At 42.8% G+C, this 19,354-nt stretch overlaps 1 protein-coding gene across 2 annotated transcripts in view; it reads right to left on the bottom strand.

Moving 5' to 3' along the window:
- Positions 1-19,354, bottom strand: part of fli1rs (Fli-1 proto-oncogene, ETS transcription factor-related sequence) — a 46,995-nt gene that overhangs the window by 20,459 nt on the left and 7,182 nt on the right. For both annotated transcript variants that reach the window (XM_060900508.1, XM_060900509.1), the window contains exons 2-3: positions 5,892-6,082; positions 5,029-5,180 (exon numbers count right to left, since the gene is read on the bottom strand). In XM_060900508.1, the coding sequence (XP_060756491.1) occupies positions 5,029-5,180; positions 5,892-6,082 (343 nt within the window). The remainder of the gene's footprint in view (positions 1-5,028; positions 5,181-5,891; positions 6,083-19,354) is intronic.

The raw sequence follows: 19,354 nt of genomic DNA, 5'->3' as shown, positions 1-19,354 counted from the left end.
ACCGAGTTGTCTATAATCCATGTATGACAAGATTGAGTGGAATAACTGTTTTATTCTATCCACATTCACTGGATTTTAAGAAACAGAGCATTTTTATTTTAATTTTTTTGCAAATTCGATAAATAAAACTTTTTAAAAAACATCCGACAAAATAATTTCTGCTTAGAATGTAAACAAACTGGCAAAATGACAGGAGCAATTTGTGAAAAATGCGCTTGTAATAATTATTGAAAAATAAAAAAAGATATGTTTTACCATCAAATACTTTTATTCTCTATTGTTTTGTATTTTGGGGGTTTTCTTCTTTAGTTTTTTTTTTTTTGTCAGTTGGCAAACCAACTTAAAGGTGCATTACTGCCACCGACTGGGCTGGAGTGTGGAACAGGCAATACTGGGGGGAAACTATATTCTTTTAGCTATTTCTGTTTCTTTTAAATGCTTGATAATTTTTGGGGGTTTTGTTTTCGAGTCGAGTTTTTATTTCGTCCTCAGTTGGTTCAGCAGCACGCTCCACCATTTTGTATTTCTCCACTCACAGTATATGAGCTGATATCCTAGTAGTAGAGTAGCCAATCAGAGCACATGATTACTTATATCCAGGGAATGTGCAGAGAATAATTATATAAATCGATCGTCCCTGTGTGAATTAATTTACAAAATGAAATGCAAAAAAATACTTTGACTAAAAATCCATTACATTGGATGATCTTCAGTCCTGTTCATCGACGGAGTCTAAAATGTACCAAACACACCCACACACACTGCTCCTCACTGAGCTACCCTTCAATTTTCACAGAAAAGAATCCACTTCCTCTGTGATGCAAGAACCTGTGGTAGAGAGAGGGTGTGTGTGTGTGAGAGAGAAAGACAGAAACCACAACCCGTTTTATATTTTCAGTGTCCTTCGAAACTGAATACTGAAGTTGTACCTATTAAAGGAGCACACACCCAGTGTGTGCAGTGCATGATGGGATACCTGCCCTGCTGAGGGAGACACAACATGGGGACTCTGTTTTCCAAAATGTCATATTGTGTTGTTGGGTTCATCATCACATTCAGTTTTACTGTTTACTCTCGAATCAGACAGTTTTCCAAAACAACAGGACATTTAATGATGGGGGTGTGGCTCATTTGTGGGGATGATGGGTACGCATATCAGTTGTGGAGATGACGGGGGCGTGTATCAGTTGTGGGGATGACAGGGGCGTGTATCAGTTGTGGGGATGACGGGGACGTGTATCAGTTGTGGGGATGACGGGGACGTGTATCAGTTGTGGGGATGATGGGGACGTGTATCAGTTGTGGGGATGATGGGGACGTGTATCAGTTGTGGGGATGATGGGGACGTGTATCAGTTGTGGGGATGATGGGGATGTGTATCAGTTGTGGGGATGATGGGGACGTGTATCAGTTGTGGGGATGATGGGGACGTGTATCAGTTGTGGAGATGATGGGGATGTGTATCAGTTGTGGGGATGATGGGGATGTGTATCAGTTGTGGAGATGATGGGGATGTGTATCAGTTGTGGGGATGATGGGGATGTGTATCAGTTGTGGGGATGATGGGGACGTGTATCAGTTGTGGGGATGATGGGGACGTGTGTCAGTTGTGGGGATGATGGGGACGTGTGTCAGTTATGGGGACATGTATCAGTTGTGGGGATGATGGGGACGTGTATCAGTTGTGGGGATCATGGGGACGTGTATCAGTTGTGGGGATCATGGGGATGTGTATCAGTTGTGGGGATCATGGGGACGTATATCAGTTGTGGGGATCATGGGGATGTGTATCAGTTGTGGGGATGATGGGGACGTGTATCAGTTGTGGGGATGATGGGGACGTGTATCAGTTGTGGGGATGATGGGGACGTGCATCAGTTGTGGGGATGATGGGGACGTGTATCAGTTGTGGGGATCATGGGGACGTGTATCAGTTGTGGGGATCATGGGGACGTGTATCAGTTGTGGGGATGATGGGGACGTGTATCAGTTGTGGGGATGATGGGGACGTGCATCAGTTGTGGGGATGATGGGGACGTGCGTCAGTTGTGGGGATGATGGGGACGTGTATCAGTTGTGGGGATGATGGGGACGTGTGTCAGTTGTGGGGATGATGGGGACGTGTGTCAGTTGTGGGGATGATGGGGACGTGTGTCAGTTGTGGGGATGATGGGGACGTGTGTCAGTTGTGGGGATGATGGGGACGTGTGTCAGTTGTGGGGATGATGGGGACGTGTGTCAGTTGTGGGGATGATGGGGACGTGTGTCAGTTGTGGGGATGATGGGGACGTGTGTCAGTTGTGGGGATGATGGGGACGTGTGTCAGTTGTGGGGATGATGGGGACGTGTGTCAGTTGTGGGGATGATGGGGACGTGTGTCAGTTGTGGGGATGATGGGGACGTCTATCAGTTGTGTAGATCATGGGGACGTGTATCAGTTGTGGGGATGATGGGGACGTGTATCAGTTGTGGAGATCATGGGGATGTGTATCAGTTGTGGGGATGATGGGGATGTGTGTCAGTTGTGGGGATGATGGGGACGTGTGTCAGTTGTGGAGATGATGGGGACGTGTATCAGTTGTGGGGATGATGGGGACGTGTATCAGTTGTGGGGATCATGGGGACGTGTATCAGTTGTGGGGATGATGGGGACGTGTATCAGTTGTGGGGATGATGGGGACGTGTATCAGTTGTGGGGATGATGGGGACGTGTATCAGTTGTGGGGATGATGGGGACGTGTGTCAGTTGTGGGGATGATGGGGACGTGTGTCAGTTGTGGGGATGATGGGGACGTGTGTCAGTTGTGGGGATGATGGGGACGTGTGTCAGTTGTGGGGATGACGGGGACGTGTGTCAGTTGTGGGGATCATGGGGACGTGTGTCAGTTGTGGGGATGATGGGGACGTGTGTCAGTTGTGGGGATGACGGGGACGTGTGTCAGTTGTGGGGATGACGGGGGCGTGTGTCAGTTGTGGGGATGACGGGGGCGTGTGTCAGTTGTGGGGATGACGGGGGCGTGTGTCAGTTGTGGGGATGACGGGGGCGTGTGTCAGTTGTGGGGATGACGGGGGCGTGTGTCAGTTGTGGGGATGACGGGGACGTGTATCAGTTGTGGGGATGACGGGGACGTGTATCAGTTGTGGGGATGACGGGGACGTGTATCAGTTGTGGGGATGACGGGGACGTGTATCAGTTGTGGGGATGAAGGGGACGTGTATCAGTTGTGGGGATGAAGGGGACGTGTATCAGTTGTGGGGATGACGGGGACGTGTATCAGTTGTGGGGATCATGGGGACGTGTATCAGTTGTGGGGATGATGGGGACGTGTATCAGTTGTGGGGATGACGGGGCGTGTATCAATTGTGGGGATCATGGGGATGTGTATCAGTTGTGGGGATGATCGGGATGTGTATCAGTTGTGGGGATGACGGGGCATGTATCAGTTGTGGGGATGATGGGGACGTGTATCAGTTGTGGGGATGATGGGGACGTGTGTCAGTTGTGGGGATGATGGGGACGTGTGTCAGTTGTGGGGATGATGGGGACGTGTGTCAGTTGTGGGGATGACGGGGACGTGTGTCAGTTGTGGGGATGACGGGGACGTGTGTCAGTTGTGGGGATCATGGGGACGTGTGTCAGTTGTGGGGATGATGGGGACGTGTGTCAGTTGTGGGGATGACGGGGACGTGTGTCAGTTGTGGGGATGACGGGGGCGTGTGTCAGTTGTGGGGATGACGGGGGCGTGTGTCAGTTGTGGGGATGACGGGGGCGTGTGTCAGTTGTGGGGATGACGGGGGCGTGTGTCAGTTGTGGGGATGACGGGGGCGTGTGTCAGTTGTGGGGATGACGGGGACGTGTATCAGTTGTGGGGATGACGGGGACGTGTATCAGTTGTGGGGATGACGGGGACGTGTATCAGTTGTGGGGATGACGGGGACGTGTATCAGTTGTGGGGATGAAGGGGACGTGTATCAGTTGTGGGGATGAAGGGGACGTGTATCAGTTGTGGGGATGACGGGGACGTGTATCAGTTGTGGGGATCATGGGGACGTGTATCAGTTGTGGGGATGATGGGGACGTGTATCAGTTGTGGGGATGACGGGGCGTGTATCAATTGTGGGGATCATGGGGATGTGTATCAGTTGTGGGGATGATCGGGATGTGTATCAGTTGTGGGGATGACGGGGCATGTATCAGTTGTGGGGATGACGGGGGCGTGTATCAGTTGTGGGGATGACGGGGCATGTATCAGTTGTGGGGATGACGGGGGTGTGTATCAGTTGTGGGGATGACGGGGACTTGTATCAGTTGTGGGGATGACGGGGACGTATATCAGTTGTGGGGATGACGGGGACGTATATCAGTTGTGGGGATGATGGGGACGTGTATCAGTTGTGGGGATGATGGGGACGTGTATCAGTTGTGGGGATGATGGGGACGTGTATCAGTTGTGGGGATGATGGGGATGTGTATCAGTTGTGGGGATGACAGGGCATGTATCAATTGTGGGGATCATGGGGATGTGTATCAGTTGTGGGGATGACGGGGCATGTATCAGTTGTGGGGATGACGGGGGCGTGTATCAGTTGTGGGGATGACGGGGCATGTATCAGTTGTGGGGATGACGGGGGCGTGTATCAGTTGTGGGGATGATGGGGGCGTGTATCAGTTGTGGGGATGACGGGGGCGTGTATCAGTTGTGGGGATGACGGGGGCGTGTATCAGTTGTGGGGATGACGGGGGCGTGTATCAGTTGTGGGGATGACGGGGGCGTGTATCAGTTGTGGGGTTGACGGGGGCGTGTATCAGTTGGGATGACGGGGATGTGTATCAGTTGTGGGGATGATGGGGGTGTGTATCAGTTGTGGGGATGACGGGGGCGTGTATCAGTTGTGGGGATGACGGGGGCGTGTATCACTTGTGGGCTTGACGGGGGCGTGTATCAGTTGGGATGACGGGGATGTGTATCAGTTGTGGGGATGATGGGGGCGTGTATCAGTTGTGGGGATGACGGGAGCGTGATTCACCTGCAGGGACGATGACTCTTTTCTCCTCTGTGGTGCTCTGTGGACTCGCCCTCGGCTCCGGGTATGATGCCTGATACGCCTGTTGTCCTCCGTCACTACTGCTAACATGACGACTTCTTTTAGCAACGCTCACCTCCACCGGAGACTCACGACTAACACACACACACACACACACACACACACACACACACACAAAAACGCTTTACAAACACCAGCATACAAAACACAGAAAAAAATCGACTTGTTCATCAAGTTTTCGCTGCAGATTATCAGCATCCAATCACATTGGTCCTCACTCACCTGCTTGGCCAATCCAGGGCCTCGTCTCTAGCAGGTGAGTTCTGAGGTCTACTACAGAATGTTTCATCTTAGCTAACTGCTAGCATTTTAGCTCACATTATTCAGTGGGATTTCAGAGTCAGGATCTCCATCGACACCCTTATTTTCTTCCTGGTTTATTTCAGAGCAGATTAACCCTGTCCGAGTCTAATTCACCATGACGATGATAAACCACCGTCTGATCATTAACGTCACAGAGAAACTGGCTAGCTCAATTAGCACAAACACCCTGGAGCTGAAAGTTTTCAGTTAACTTCATGAGCGGAAGCTAAACTACTGAGTGAAGGTTAATGTGAAGCTGAAAGTATTCACAGATCCCTTTAATAATTTGCATATCAGACCACGATTGGTTCAAAGCCTTATTTTGTGAGATCACAAACTGAGCTTGTTTGTAGCTCCACCCCCAACTCATTTTTATTCAGAAGTATTGTGAAATTTTGTGTCTTAAATTGAAAAGTCTGTAGAATCAGAAACAAAGCAGAATTTAAACACAACACTGGAGTGTGTGTGCGTGGTTCTGTTACCTAGCGCCATTGACGTGTTCGTTTTTCTTCACAGGATTGCTCGCTGACGTGTTCGTCCACTCGGACTCTGTGCTTTCCTCTGATGCCTGTCTGAATCCGGCCTGCGCTGTCGGGGACGTGATCTCGGACTTCATGCTTCCAAACGTCGGCTCAAATATGGACTGATCTTCACTCACCACCGCCAGAGCTTCCTACAACACACACACACACACACTATAAGCATTTTTGGTAACATACTGCTCTGAGGATTGCGCTGTTTCATGTGTTGTTGGTGATATGTTTCCCATCTGAACACACTCATTGTTGCTGTCTTTCCTGATTTAGATTCAACTTTATTCATGCAAATGTTATCCAGGCGGCGCCTGTTTATTAGCTTAAAATAGCTTCACACAGAGAGGAAATGCAGAATTAGTGCTATAGTCTGAGAGAGCAGACGACACTGATGATGGTAAACAATGGTGGGGTGGGGAGGGTGAAGGGTGTGGTCTTTAACTTAATAAATATGATTTATTTTTATATATATCTTCTCGTTCACTATGTCAGTATGATGCTGATTATATCTTTACCTGTCTCAGTGGAAAGCATTTGTTAAAAATGTTCTCAACTTGCATCGTTAGCAAAGGAAATCATAGATGAGTCACTCGTTATATTTCTTCACAACCTGGACTGAAAATGAGGCTATTACAAGTGTATTTTTTTTTTAAATGAACAGGTAACATTAGCTAGCTAATTTTTTTCCCAACTTTTTTAAAATTGTTCTATACCGCTGACTTGTGGGCGTGTCCTATCTTTAATTTACTGCCAGGTAATTTACTGCCAATTTACTAATTTACTGCCAGGTAATTTTCACCAGGTTAGCGAGATATCCACATAAGCTACAGAACATGTATAAAACCAATCAACAATATATTTAATCACAAACATGAATATGCACTAAAAAGAGAATTCAGAAGGAAAAGCGCATGTGTATTGTTTGAAGCGTCGACATTTTGCTCTTCACATTTTTGTTGTCCATTTTAGGAGCTTAAATTAAAAAGTAAAAAAACTGCAAAAAGTAATGATATGTGAAACACACCACTGCCCCTTACTCTTATTGGTCGTCACCTCATCTCCATTGCTTCTAATTTGCATAAAGTTAAACTTCACTCATGCTGCTCCACCCACTTTGCATCACTAATGATTGCTCCACCTCCTGTTACCAGAAATCGCAGCTCTTGTTGAAAAAGAATAACTTCTGGTTACTTTGTAACATCATGTCTCTGACAGGGAAAATGGCAGGTAAGAAATCAGTGAGGCTCAATTTAATAATTAGACATTTTTTTTTAAATATAAAGAATAGGTCACAGCCCCGCCCTTTATTTTCTACTAGGTCACATACATGCATACATACGGTTAAATTTAAACTACTGAAATGAATTCCTCCATGAAAAAAAGAAAAAGTAGCTCGGTCTCATTTCCCAATCCCAGTGACTTTTTTTTCCACTTTTTTAACTGCCGCAGAGCACTGCGTAGCGAGACACGTAACCTCACCGCCAGACTCGCGTGCGTCACAATCGCCGGGTAAAACACAAAGACGCCTCTGACCGTATGTGACTTTACAGTAATGTGATGATTCATCCTGCATCTGTATGCGGACAATATCATCACCTCTGCTGTGAGTCTGATAAACAATGCGGGGCGTGGTCTGATATTCCAGGGAATCCGGTCTACCCCGTGTGGGGATGAGTTTACGAGTCTGACCGTCTCAGTGGGCTCCAAAATATCTTTTGTGGTGTTTTTGTGTTTCTTCTGAATGATGGATTCACTCCAACTGAGAAGGTCCTGGATTTGTTCATGACCTGAATCACGATCAGACGTTGTTATTGGAATGTTTGTGATCAGTTTAGCGTGTCGTGATTTGGCCCTAAACCTTTTACGATGTGGGAAATTGAGATCTTTCTCTCATGTCAGTAAAAACCATTTCTTTGCTCTCAGTTGTTTTGTTTGCTTTCCAGACAAAACCACATTTTCAACTTGTTACATTTGTTTGTTTTTTTCTGCCAGTAAACAGAAGGTTGTGAGTTTAAATCCTAGACCCTACAGATAGCAGTGAATGAACTGTTAGCCAAAAGGTTATTGGTACCATCCTCTGTTGTCACCTTTAACTTTAGCCCTTTTGAGTTGTGTTGGTTCTTTTTGTTTTCTTTTGTAAATAAAGTGATTTTAAATAAATAAATGGACAACATTCCTGAAACTTCTAGAACTTCTAAGGGTGCTTTAGGTGTCCCTATGAGTGAACACTGAAAGGTTCTATGTTGAAATATTTTCTTATCCAAGTAGAACCTTTTTTTGGAAGTTGTGAACTTGTAATTATCCAATAAACCCTTAGTGAACCCTTAAAGAAACTTTTTTACTCATAGTGTTTGTATAAACTATTTGTGTGTGAAGTGTAATTTTAATTATAACAGAAAATAATTATTTTCTGAATATTTAATACCCAGAACCTATCAGGAGTTTGACCTTTAGCTTCTTGGTACTTGGTACACTTTTACAAAAAAGGGTTCTTTAAGGGTTCCTTAGATAATTAAGTGTTATGGTCTTTGTAAAGGGTACTTATTAAGTCCTAATGGGTCCTAAAGGTGAAGGGAACACTCTGGTATCAGGTCCACCATCTCTTTCTACAGAAGAACCCATATGGTTGTAATTTTTCTATGAATGTCACACTGATCCAGATCTTTATCTGATCTATTTCACAGTTTAAGGTTGGATGAATCAAAGGCTGCGTTGCTGCATGCTAAAGTTTTTTTTTTTTTTTTAAATTTGAGTTCATGCTACCAGCTGTCAAGAAAACCTAAATGAACAGAAAGTGGTTCAGAGAGTGTCATAACATCCCACAATGTATATTACAGCAAGCTAATCTGTGACTAGCGTATGAGATAAATGCACAACATATGTTAGCAAAGCATTAGAAATCAAACTGACAGAAAAATCCTTTCATGGATCCTGATTATGTTTAAAATACAAGTGTAAATGTGTTTTGGGATGAAGAACAGCTGTGAGAAAAGAAGTGCTGTGCTACTTTAGTGACTCAGTAGTTAGCTAAGACTCTGCTCACTGATCAGCTAGTCAGCATATACTGTTAGTGGTTATAGTGTTTCTACAGACAGAGATAGAGACGTGAAACACGTCAGACTTTTAGCTCTGTGATCCTGATAACAGTGACCTTTATGTTTTATTTAATTTATTTCTAATGTTGAGTTATTTATACATAAACCGATTCAACTGATTATCTCATCTCATCTCATTATCTCTAGCCGCTTTATCCTGTTCTACAGGGTCGGATTATATGCAGTGTAAAAAACATGCGAGCCTGCGTGTTCAAGTCGTCTAAAAGACTCGAATGTAAAATAAACACCATGAAGAATTCTACATTTTTGAACAAGGCCTTTAAAGAACCGACTTTCTGCTAAGAACACGAACTCGACAGGAAGTCAGACCCACACTGGTATGTAAAAGTTGCTAAAAATCTTCTCTTTGAAGTGTGTGTGTGTGAGTGTGTGCCAACCTCAGATGTGCGTTATATATTCAGATGTGTGTGTTTGTGTTAGTCAGTGTGTGTTTAGAGAGGCCATGTGTTGTGTTGCATTGTCCTCGGTGCTCACATGCGTCACTGCTCTGAGGCTCGGCGGCTCACAGGAAGTCGATCGTCCATGTGTGGAGGAACCTTTTGGCTCGAGCCGGGAGTAACGGAAACGCAGAGGGACGGGGGTCGCTCGGAGCTGGAAAACTATTTACACCCTGATTTAGGGTGGGGGTGGGGTCACTGAGCGGGGAGGAGGTGACCTTGATCACTTCATTGTGCTTGACTTTTATTCACGTTGTGACATGACTGAATAGAAAAATGTTCACTTTAAAAAAATCACTGACATCATCAATATCAGATTTACTCCTCGTTGAAAGATCACTAATGAGGGATTGGCCGATATCTGGTACTGGTCCAGTACCAAAGGTTCCATCTGAATTGTTTAGGTGTCATGATGGGTGGGGCTAACAACACTGTTCATCACTGATTGGTTATACAGATATATACACGACACTCCATATGTGTTAATGGAGGAAATGGAGCTGGTTTCTTGAGCTAATGATGGATTTAACAAAGTGCGCAACACACTTATGATGATAAATGATGATTTTTTTACAGTCGTCATGGAAACAGTTTCCTAAAAGCGGCAGAATAAAACACAGCACTGTTAAATGACAGTGAGAGCATCACGTTAAACACCTTCACTCCCTTGTTTTGGTACGATAATCTTAATTATTCTATCCACATTCACTGGATATGAGCAATCGCGTGCTCTGATTGGCTACTCTACTACTAGGATATCAGCTCATAAAATGGTGGAGCGTGCTGCTGAATCAACCGAGGATGAAATAAAAACTCTACTCGAAAATAAAACCCCCCCAAAATACAAAAAAGCAACAAAATATGGACTGAAAGTATTTGATTATAAGAACATATCTTTTTTTAATTTTCAAAAATTATCACATTTTCCACAAATTGCTCCTGTCATTTCACCAGTTTGTTTACATTCTAAGCAGAAATTTTGTCAGACAGTTTGTATAAAGTTTTTATTTATCGAATTTACAAAAAATAAAATAAAAATGCTGTGTTTCTCAAAATCCAGTGAATGTGGATAGAATAAAACAGTTATTCCACTCAATCTTGGTGCTACGCACCTCGTCGCCTATCAGCTCATGTATGACTCGATTTTGTGGAATAACTGTTAAATATGCGGTGCTTTTTACAAGAAACTGACTGTAAATAAAATAGAAAGTGTGAGTTTTATCAGATATCAAATGTATAAATCAAAATAGTTTTCTCTGACAATTTTTAACATATTTTAGTTAAACACTAAAGTTTAATCCTCAAGAACAGGAGTCTCAAATGTTTTGGACCCAGTGACCCTTAAAAATTCTTCCGTACAGATTTATTTTATATAATTTAATTGCATTATTTCGAATGTGTTCAGTAACATTTCAGTTATTTATTGAATTTTTCATTCATATTTTGATTAATTTGAGTTGACTAAACTTAAATATCAACATAACGACTTTGATGATTCCCAAAACGGACCACTGCATAATGAAGTGTTTTTAACTTCTTAGCCAAGTCAAGTTTATTTGTATCGCGCTTTTAACAACAAACATCGTTACAAAGCAGCTTTACAGAAAATTAAAGGCTTTAAACATTAACTAATTTTATCCCTAATTTATCTCTTAGCAACAGAATCATTTCTGAGAGGGAAATATTCTGCTGTAGGGTCCAACAACGAATCATTAAACAGTCCCAAAAAGGGAAAACAAAAGATAAGGGTTCTAGATTTTTTTAGAGAGCCAGCTAGAATTCTTGAGCTGCTTCTGTGTACGAGTTTCGCTTAAAAATGTTGCTGCAAAGAGCATAAAATATGATTTGTAATCAAGATATAAACATAGACAATGACACACCATCGATAAATGAAGACATTCTTTAACGTTACAATCCTAATTAAAGTTTTATGAATCTAATTATAAACTTTACACACATCCTAAATAAATAAGTAAATAAATAAATGAACCACTCCATAAATCTTGTATTATTTATTTTGCTTTGTAAAATGTGTGTGATGCTCCTGAGTCCTCGTTCTCTCTCTCACACTCTCTCACTCACTCACTCTCTGTCTGTCTGTCTGTCTGTCTCACTTTCTCACTCTCTCTCACACTCTTTCACTCACTCTGTCTGTCTGTCTGTCTCACTTTCTCACTCTCTCTCTCACACTCTCTCACTCACTCTCACACTCTCTCTCTCCAAAACTCATAATTAGTTCTTTTTTCAGGTACATAGAAGAATTTTTGTCTCATCTCATTATCTCTAGTCGCTTTATCCTGTTCTACAGGGTCGCAGGCGAGCTGGAGCCTATCTGACTACGGGCGAAAGGCGGGGTTCACCCTGGACAAGTCGCCAGGTCATCACAGGGCTGACACATAGACACAGACAACCATTCACACTCACATTCACACCTACGCTCAATTTAGAGTCACCAGTTAACCTAACCTGCATGTCTTTGGACTGTGGGGGAAACCGGAGCACCCGGAGGAAACCCACGCGGACACGGGGAGAACATGCAAACTCCGCACAGAAAGGCCCTCGCCGGCCACGGGGCTCAAACCCGGACCTTCTTGCTGTGAGGCGCTAACCACTACACCACCGTGCCGCCCCTCACTCAGGATCTTTCTACTTTAATCTTCTTATTCTCTTATTCTTATTATTCTCCTAATGTTTTTAGGATGCTATTTCTCCATTAATTTTCAACCAATCATCACCAAATTTCACATGAAGAATACCTCTGGGCTGAATTATGTTGCTATGACTTTTGGTGCTGATCTGGATCACTGATCTGGAATGATGCATGAAAAAATTTTCAATCACTTATAACTCTGTCAATTTTCATGATCTTTTCATCAGTTTTTTTTATTTTGTTCATTAAAATGACCTTCACCTTGACCTTCAATTGACAAAGGTCAGCTAGCACAAATTACTGTGACTTTAGTCACAGTCTCTATCTAGTTTTATATTGATATCTAAAGAAAATCCACAACATGCCTGACACCTTCATTTTTTTAAAAACAGTGTTCATTTTCAGATCTCAGTTTTCCGATAGCACCTCGTCAGAAACATCCAAAAAGTCCAGTTAAATGTAATGATCAGATTTTCCACTCTTTATAAAGCAAGTTTTGAATCACGCTATAATCCGGTGTCAGTAAAAAGAGGATGCTTTCTCCTCTGAATCTGGTTCCTCTTGAGGATTCTTCCATCTTAAGTCACGTAATCTATGACTTGTTCATTGCAGAGTTAAATTTACATCCAGATTCCTGTAAAGCTGCTTTGTGACAGGTTCTATAAAACTGTTTCAGTGTGGCTGCTCATGTTTCTGTTATGTTTGAATGTCATCTGCATTAAATATTGTGTGCCATCTTAGTCAGTACTCACTTTGGAAAAGAGATTATCTCTTAAATTAGTTTCCCACACCACGGGTTCATGGTGGCTTTGCAGGGGGTTTCATAAGGCAGTGATTGAAATGTCAGCACCAAATAAAGTAAAAATTTTCAATCATTTGTATGTTTAAAAATAAAACAGTAATAATACACAGACAAAAAATAGTAATATGCACTACCGTTCAAAAGTTTGGGGTCACCCAGACAATTTTGTGTTTTCCATGAAAAGTCACACTTTTATTTACCACCATAAGTTGTAAAATTATTAGAAAATATAGTCAAGACATTTTTCTGGCCATTTTGAGCATTTAATCGACCCCACAAATGTGATGCTCCAGAAACTCAATCTGCTCAAAGGAAGGTCAGTTTTATAGCTTCTCTAAAGAGCTCAACTGTTTTCAGCTGTGCTAACATGATTGTACAAGGGTTTTCTAATCATCCATTAGCCTTCTGAGGCAATGAGCAAACACATTGTACCATTAGAACACTGGAGTGAGAGTTGCTGGAAATGGGCCTCTATACACCTATGGAGATATTGCACCAAAAACCACACATTTGCAGCTAGAATAGTCATTTACCACATTAGCAATGTATAGAGTGGATTTCTGATTAGTTTAAAGTGATCTTCATTGAAAAGAACAGTGCTTTTCTTTCAAAAATAAGGACATTTCAAAGTGACCCCAAACTTTTGAACGGTAGTGTATATCACAAACTGAACAATAACATGCTTTAAGAAAGACATTTTGCTACTGATTATAAAAGTTTTACTTAATGTTAGCTTGCCTAAAGTCTCATCAGTCTGAGGAGGGTTATAAGGCCATCTCCTAAACATTTGAAATTCACCATTTTAATTAAACGGGCTGACTCCTTTCTCAGAATCCAGTTCGTTGTTTTTGTTTTTTAAATCACGACTGCTACACTGCTAGATTTCTGTGTCGCAAACCACTGTAAATCCACTGTTGGCGAGCCCTTTGAAATCTAGCTTGAACTTTTTCTTCATCTGGAAGTTTTGAGTAGAATATGCCTGATATTTTCCTTCATTTATTTTTCAAACAGTGGGATATACATGGATGCGGAAATGGCAACTCACTATATGGCGCAGAGGCTTCTGGGAAGGGTGAGTCGGCCCCGTGAAGGAAAATAATTTAGCTCAGCTGGCAAAAAGATGAAGAGATAATGTTTAATTAGATATAAAATATAAATGATCCTGCATTCATTTCTGGTCAGTTTGTCAACTCTGTTTGCAAGTTCAAAGCCTGGACTGGATTCTGTTTCATTCAAGGACCTCTATGAAAGGAACATAGTGAATGAAATCCATGCGAAATGGAGTGTGATGTGCTGCACTCTCACTCCGATTTGACGAGGTTAGGGTGGAAGTTGACGCTGACTCACACTGAACTCCATGTTTCTCTGCAGTCTGCTTACGTGCTCGTAATGTGCAACAGGACAATCCATTGCTAAATATCACTTCCTGTTGTGCTGCACTGCAGCTCAGAGCAAACTCTTTTCTGTACACTCGAGGAGAGCAAACTTTATAGAACACAGTTCATAAATGATCAGTTATTCTACTGGTCAGAGGGTGTTGATTAATTCTCTATAATAGCAGCTCTGACAGTAGTGCAGGTTTATATTAATGTTAGTGCACTCATACGTAATGGTTTCTGTAGTAATGGGTCATTCACCGTGGAAAAAAAAATGGATTAAAAAACGTGTGCGATTGTTGTTTTGGTTCAATTTTCTGTCACATTTTTAAAGGTGTGGAACACCGATTAATCCGTACAGCAATGCAAATTAATACTAATAATGGGCGGTACAGTGGTGTAGTGGTTAGTGCTGTCGCCTCACAGCAAGAAGGTCCGGGTTCGAGCCCCGTGGCCGGCGAGGGCCTTTCTGTGTGGAGTTTGCATGTTCTCCCCGTGTCCGCGTGGGTTTCCTCCGGGTGCTCCGGTTTCCCCCACAGTCCAAAGACATGCAGGTTAGGTTAACTGGTGACTCTAAATTGACCGTAGGTGTGAATGTGAGTGTGAATGGTTGTCTGTGTCTATGTGTCAGCCCTGTGATGACCTGGCGACTTGTCCAGGGTGTACCCCGCCTTTCGTCCGTAGTCAGCTGGGATAGGCTCCAGCTCGCCTGCGACCCTGTAGAACAGGATAAAGCGGCTAGAGATAATGAGATGAGATGAATGAGAATGAGCAAACACAGAGTCGATTATTATTTACTTCTTACACAATAAACATGGACAGAAGAGCTAAAAAGGTTCAGTGTCACACCTCACCAGAATCAGTCTCAGGTAAGGGCGGAGCTTGGATATTAGAAATTATTCAGATCATACTAAAATATACCTTTAAGTATATTATTATACCTTTAGGGGTATAATGGATTGTCACTGCTGCAGTATCCTCTAAGGCAGTGTTTCTCAACCACTGGGCCACAGCCCATCGGTGGGCCGCAAAGCACCATCTAGTAGGCTGTGAAATTTTTTTCAAGTTTGAAGCCAAATATTAAATAGATCAGGATGTTGTAGTGTCCCAAATCTGGTAGCTGGTTTGCCAAACACTTTTCAAGTGGAATAAATACATTTGTGGGTAAATTAAGAAGAACAAGCCTTTATTTTTGTCACATTCTTCCTCTACATTTAACCCATGCATGCGTGCACACAGAGAGAGAGAGACTGAGCACACATAGAGAGACAGAGTGCAGAATAAATAAATACGTTTGTGGGTAAATTATATGGATCTGTGATGCCTGCTGGAAGAGAAGATCAGGAGGATTTGGAATCGAGCATCTGTTTGTTGACACCCGATACTAAAACTTGTAGCGTCCTTGCAACCATCACAAAAATGCAGACAAAAAGCCCAGAAACTCCTCCTTAACCAGACAAAAATGATCCAGGATTTATCTTGTAGTGCCCTGATCCCCAGATCTTTAACCCAGATACATATAAAAAGTTGTTCTCCTCCATGCTCTTCCAGGTTTTCATCTGTGTGTCCATGTAGAACGATGTCTGCAGCACTAGGCAGTTTGAGATGTCAGGGAACTCAACGGATGGATAATTTTCCAACTCATAATGAATGAATGAATGAATAACTTTTATTTAAACACGATAAGTTGAATCAGCAAAGCTGGTGGGGTCATGCATGTACAGATACAAATAATTACAAATACAAAAGACTAAAATATACACAATCTTTAAAAAAAACCTTAAAATCATTAATCCCTTTTGACTGAGAATGCCCTGTATGCATGTTTTGGCTTCTGGCACATCCATACAGTTTTACATACTATACCTACAATTTTAAAAAATGCTTTTTTGCATTTATTTAATTCCTGGGCTCCCATCTGTAACAGGGAGTGATGTCGTATCCTTTTAATACACTTTACAATAGATTATTAGATTCTAATAGAATAGATGAGCCAAAATAATTGGGGATCTTTTTTAATGGGCCTTGACTCATTACAAGTATGAATAGGTGGGGTTTAAAACTACACGGCCTTTCAATTTCATAAAATCAGTGAAATTTAGTTCCGTCTGAAATGTGGTCATTGTGATGTATGTTTATTTCTGTAATATCTCACAAAATGTCAGGCCATTCTGTGGCTGGGAAGTTATTTAATTTGAGGGGATTAAAGCAAATAATGTGCATGAAATCGCTCGCTTGGCGCAGTCAAGCAGACAGAGGAAGTCCGTGTGCGCATGCGTAGGTTTACCTTCTTCTTCTTTTGGGTTTTACAGCAGCTGGCATCCACAGTGTTGCATTACTGCCATCTACAGGTTTCCCTTTGAGCGTGCACTGACAGTTCCATCATTCTGTCACTAAACGAACAGCTGATCACACCGAGGTGCTCACTGAGCGCCCATATTTATTAGTTTGGTCCTGCGTTTCCTTTCCTTCGTATAGAACATAACGTCTTTTCTTCTCGCTTTCTGTTACTGTAGTCGGTCTTTCACGTTTCATTCGCACACTCACGTCCTCCATTTTTCTCTCCTGTTTCAAATTTGTATCCCACAATGCATTGCATGAACAGGGAAAGCCCACCACGTGATGCATGACGTAGTATCTTGAACTGGGTCATGGTGAAGCAGGAAAAAATAGCAGAGAATTTAGAGCCACGTGGTTCTACATTCATTAACTGTTCTATTTTTAAAAAACTAATAAAATTTGAAGTCTGTGATTCGAATTCAGTAGCTTTCGGTCACTAAACAAAAATAATTGGGTGTCGGGAAAATTCTTTTTATGACCTACACTTGAAAAATCTGAAAGTACAGCTTTAAAGTAGAAAAGGTCGAGAACTCCTGCTCTAAGGTACTTATTTGTACCCTTTATATACTGCTTGGGAGCATATCTGTACCATTCTGGCCCTGAAAAAAGGTACACATATGCCCCTTTTCCACCAAAGCAGTTCCAGGGCTGGTTCAGGGCCAGTGCTTAGTTTGGAACCAGGTTTTCTGTTTCCACTGACAAAGAACTGGCTCTGGGGCCAGAAAAAACGGTTCCAGGCTAGCACCAACTCTCTGCTGGGCCAGAGGAAAGAACCACTTATGTCAGCGGGGGGGGGGCGGAGTTGTTAAGACCAACAACAATAGCAAGACCGTGAAAGGTCGCCATTTTTAAGTGACGAGAAGCAGCAGCTGTACAAACGCGAAGTCATTTATTATTGTTGTTGCTGCTGCTTCTTCTCCGTGTTGTTGCTCCGTGTTCAATGTTCGCGCCAAGGTTTATGCAAACGCAGCGATATAACTGACGTATACAGCGACGTAATGACGTGGCTCCCCTTAGCACCCCGAGCTATGGAAAAGCAAACTGGTTCTCAGCTGGCTTGCAAGTTGAACGAGTTGTGAACCAGCACCAGCACTGGCCCCGAACCAGCCCTGGAACTGATTTGGTGGAAAAGGGGTAATAGTTACCTTGAGGTCTAATAGGGGGAACATTAGTGTACAACCCCGATTCCAAAAAAGTTGGGACAAAGTACAAATTGTAAATAAAAACAGAATGCAATAATTTACAAATCTCTAAAACTGATATGGTATTCACAATAGAACATAGACAACATATCAAATGTCAAAAGTGAGACATTTTGAAATTTCATGACAAATATTGGCTCATTTGAAATTTCATGACAGCAACACATCTCAAAAAAGTTGGGACAGGGGCAATAAGAGGCTGGAAAAGTTAAAGGTACCAAAAAGGAACAGCTGGAGGACCAAACTGCAACTCATTAGGTCAATTGGCAATAGGTCATTAACATGACTGGGTATAAAAAGAGCATCTTGGAGTGGCAGCGGCCCTCAGAAGTAAAGATGGGAAGAGGATCACCAATCCCCCTGATTCTGCGCCGACAAATAGTGGAGCAATATCAGAAAGGAGTTCGACAGTGTAAAATTGCAAAGAGTTTGAACATATCATCATCTACAGTGCATAATATCATCAAAAGATTCAGAGAATCTGGAAGAATCTCTGTGCGTAAGGGTCAAGGCTGGAAAACCATACTGGGTGCCCATGATCTTCGGGCCCTTAGACGGCACTGCATCACATACAGGCATGCTTCTGTATTGGAAATCACAAAATGGGCTCAGGAATATTTCCGGAGAACGTTATCTGTGAACACAATTCACCGTGCCATCCACCGTTGCCAGCTAAAACTCTATAGTTCAAAGAAGAAGCCGTATCTAAACGTGATCCAGAAGCGCAGACGTCTTCTCTGGGCCAAGGCTCATTTAAAATTGACTGTGGCAAAGTGGAAAACTGTTCTGTGGTCAGACGAATCAAAATTTGAAGTTCTTTATGGAAATCAGGGACACCGTGTCATTCGGACTAAAGAGGAGAAGGACGACCCGAGTTGTTATCAGCACTCAGTTCAGAAGCCTGCATCTCTGATGGTATGGGGTTGCATTAGTGCGTGTGGCATGGGCAGCTTACACATCTGGAAAGACACCATCAATGCTGAAAGGTATATCCAGGTTCTAGAGCAACATATGCTCCCATCCAGACGACGTCTCTTTCAGGGAAGACCTTGCATTTTCCGACATGACAATGCCAAACCACATACTGCATCAATTACAGCATCATGGCTGCGTAGAAGAAGGGTCCGGGTACTGAACTGGCCAGCCTGCAGTCCAGATCTTTCACCCATAGAAAACATTTGGCGCATCATAAAACGGAAGATACGACAAAACAGACCTAAGACAGTTGAGCAACTAGAATCTTACATTAGACGAGAATGGGTTAACATTCCTATCCCTAAACTTGAGCAACTTGTCTCCTCAGTCCCCAGACGTTTACAGACTGTTGTAAAGAGAAAAGGGGATGTCTCACAGTGGGAAACATGGCCTTGTCCCAACTTTTTTGAGATGTGTTGTTGTCATGAAATTTAAAATCACCTAATTTTTCTCTTTAAATGATACATTTTCTCAGTTTAAACATTTGATATGTCATCTATGTTCTATTCTGAAT

This window comes from Neoarius graeffei, chromosome 19 (assembly GCF_027579695.1).
Source record: "Neoarius graeffei isolate fNeoGra1 chromosome 19, fNeoGra1.pri, whole genome shotgun sequence".
In the NCBI taxonomy this organism is placed as follows: Eukaryota; Metazoa; Chordata; class Actinopteri; order Siluriformes; family Ariidae; genus Neoarius; species Neoarius graeffei.
This window is presented reverse-complemented; position numbering and strand designations above follow the sequence as displayed.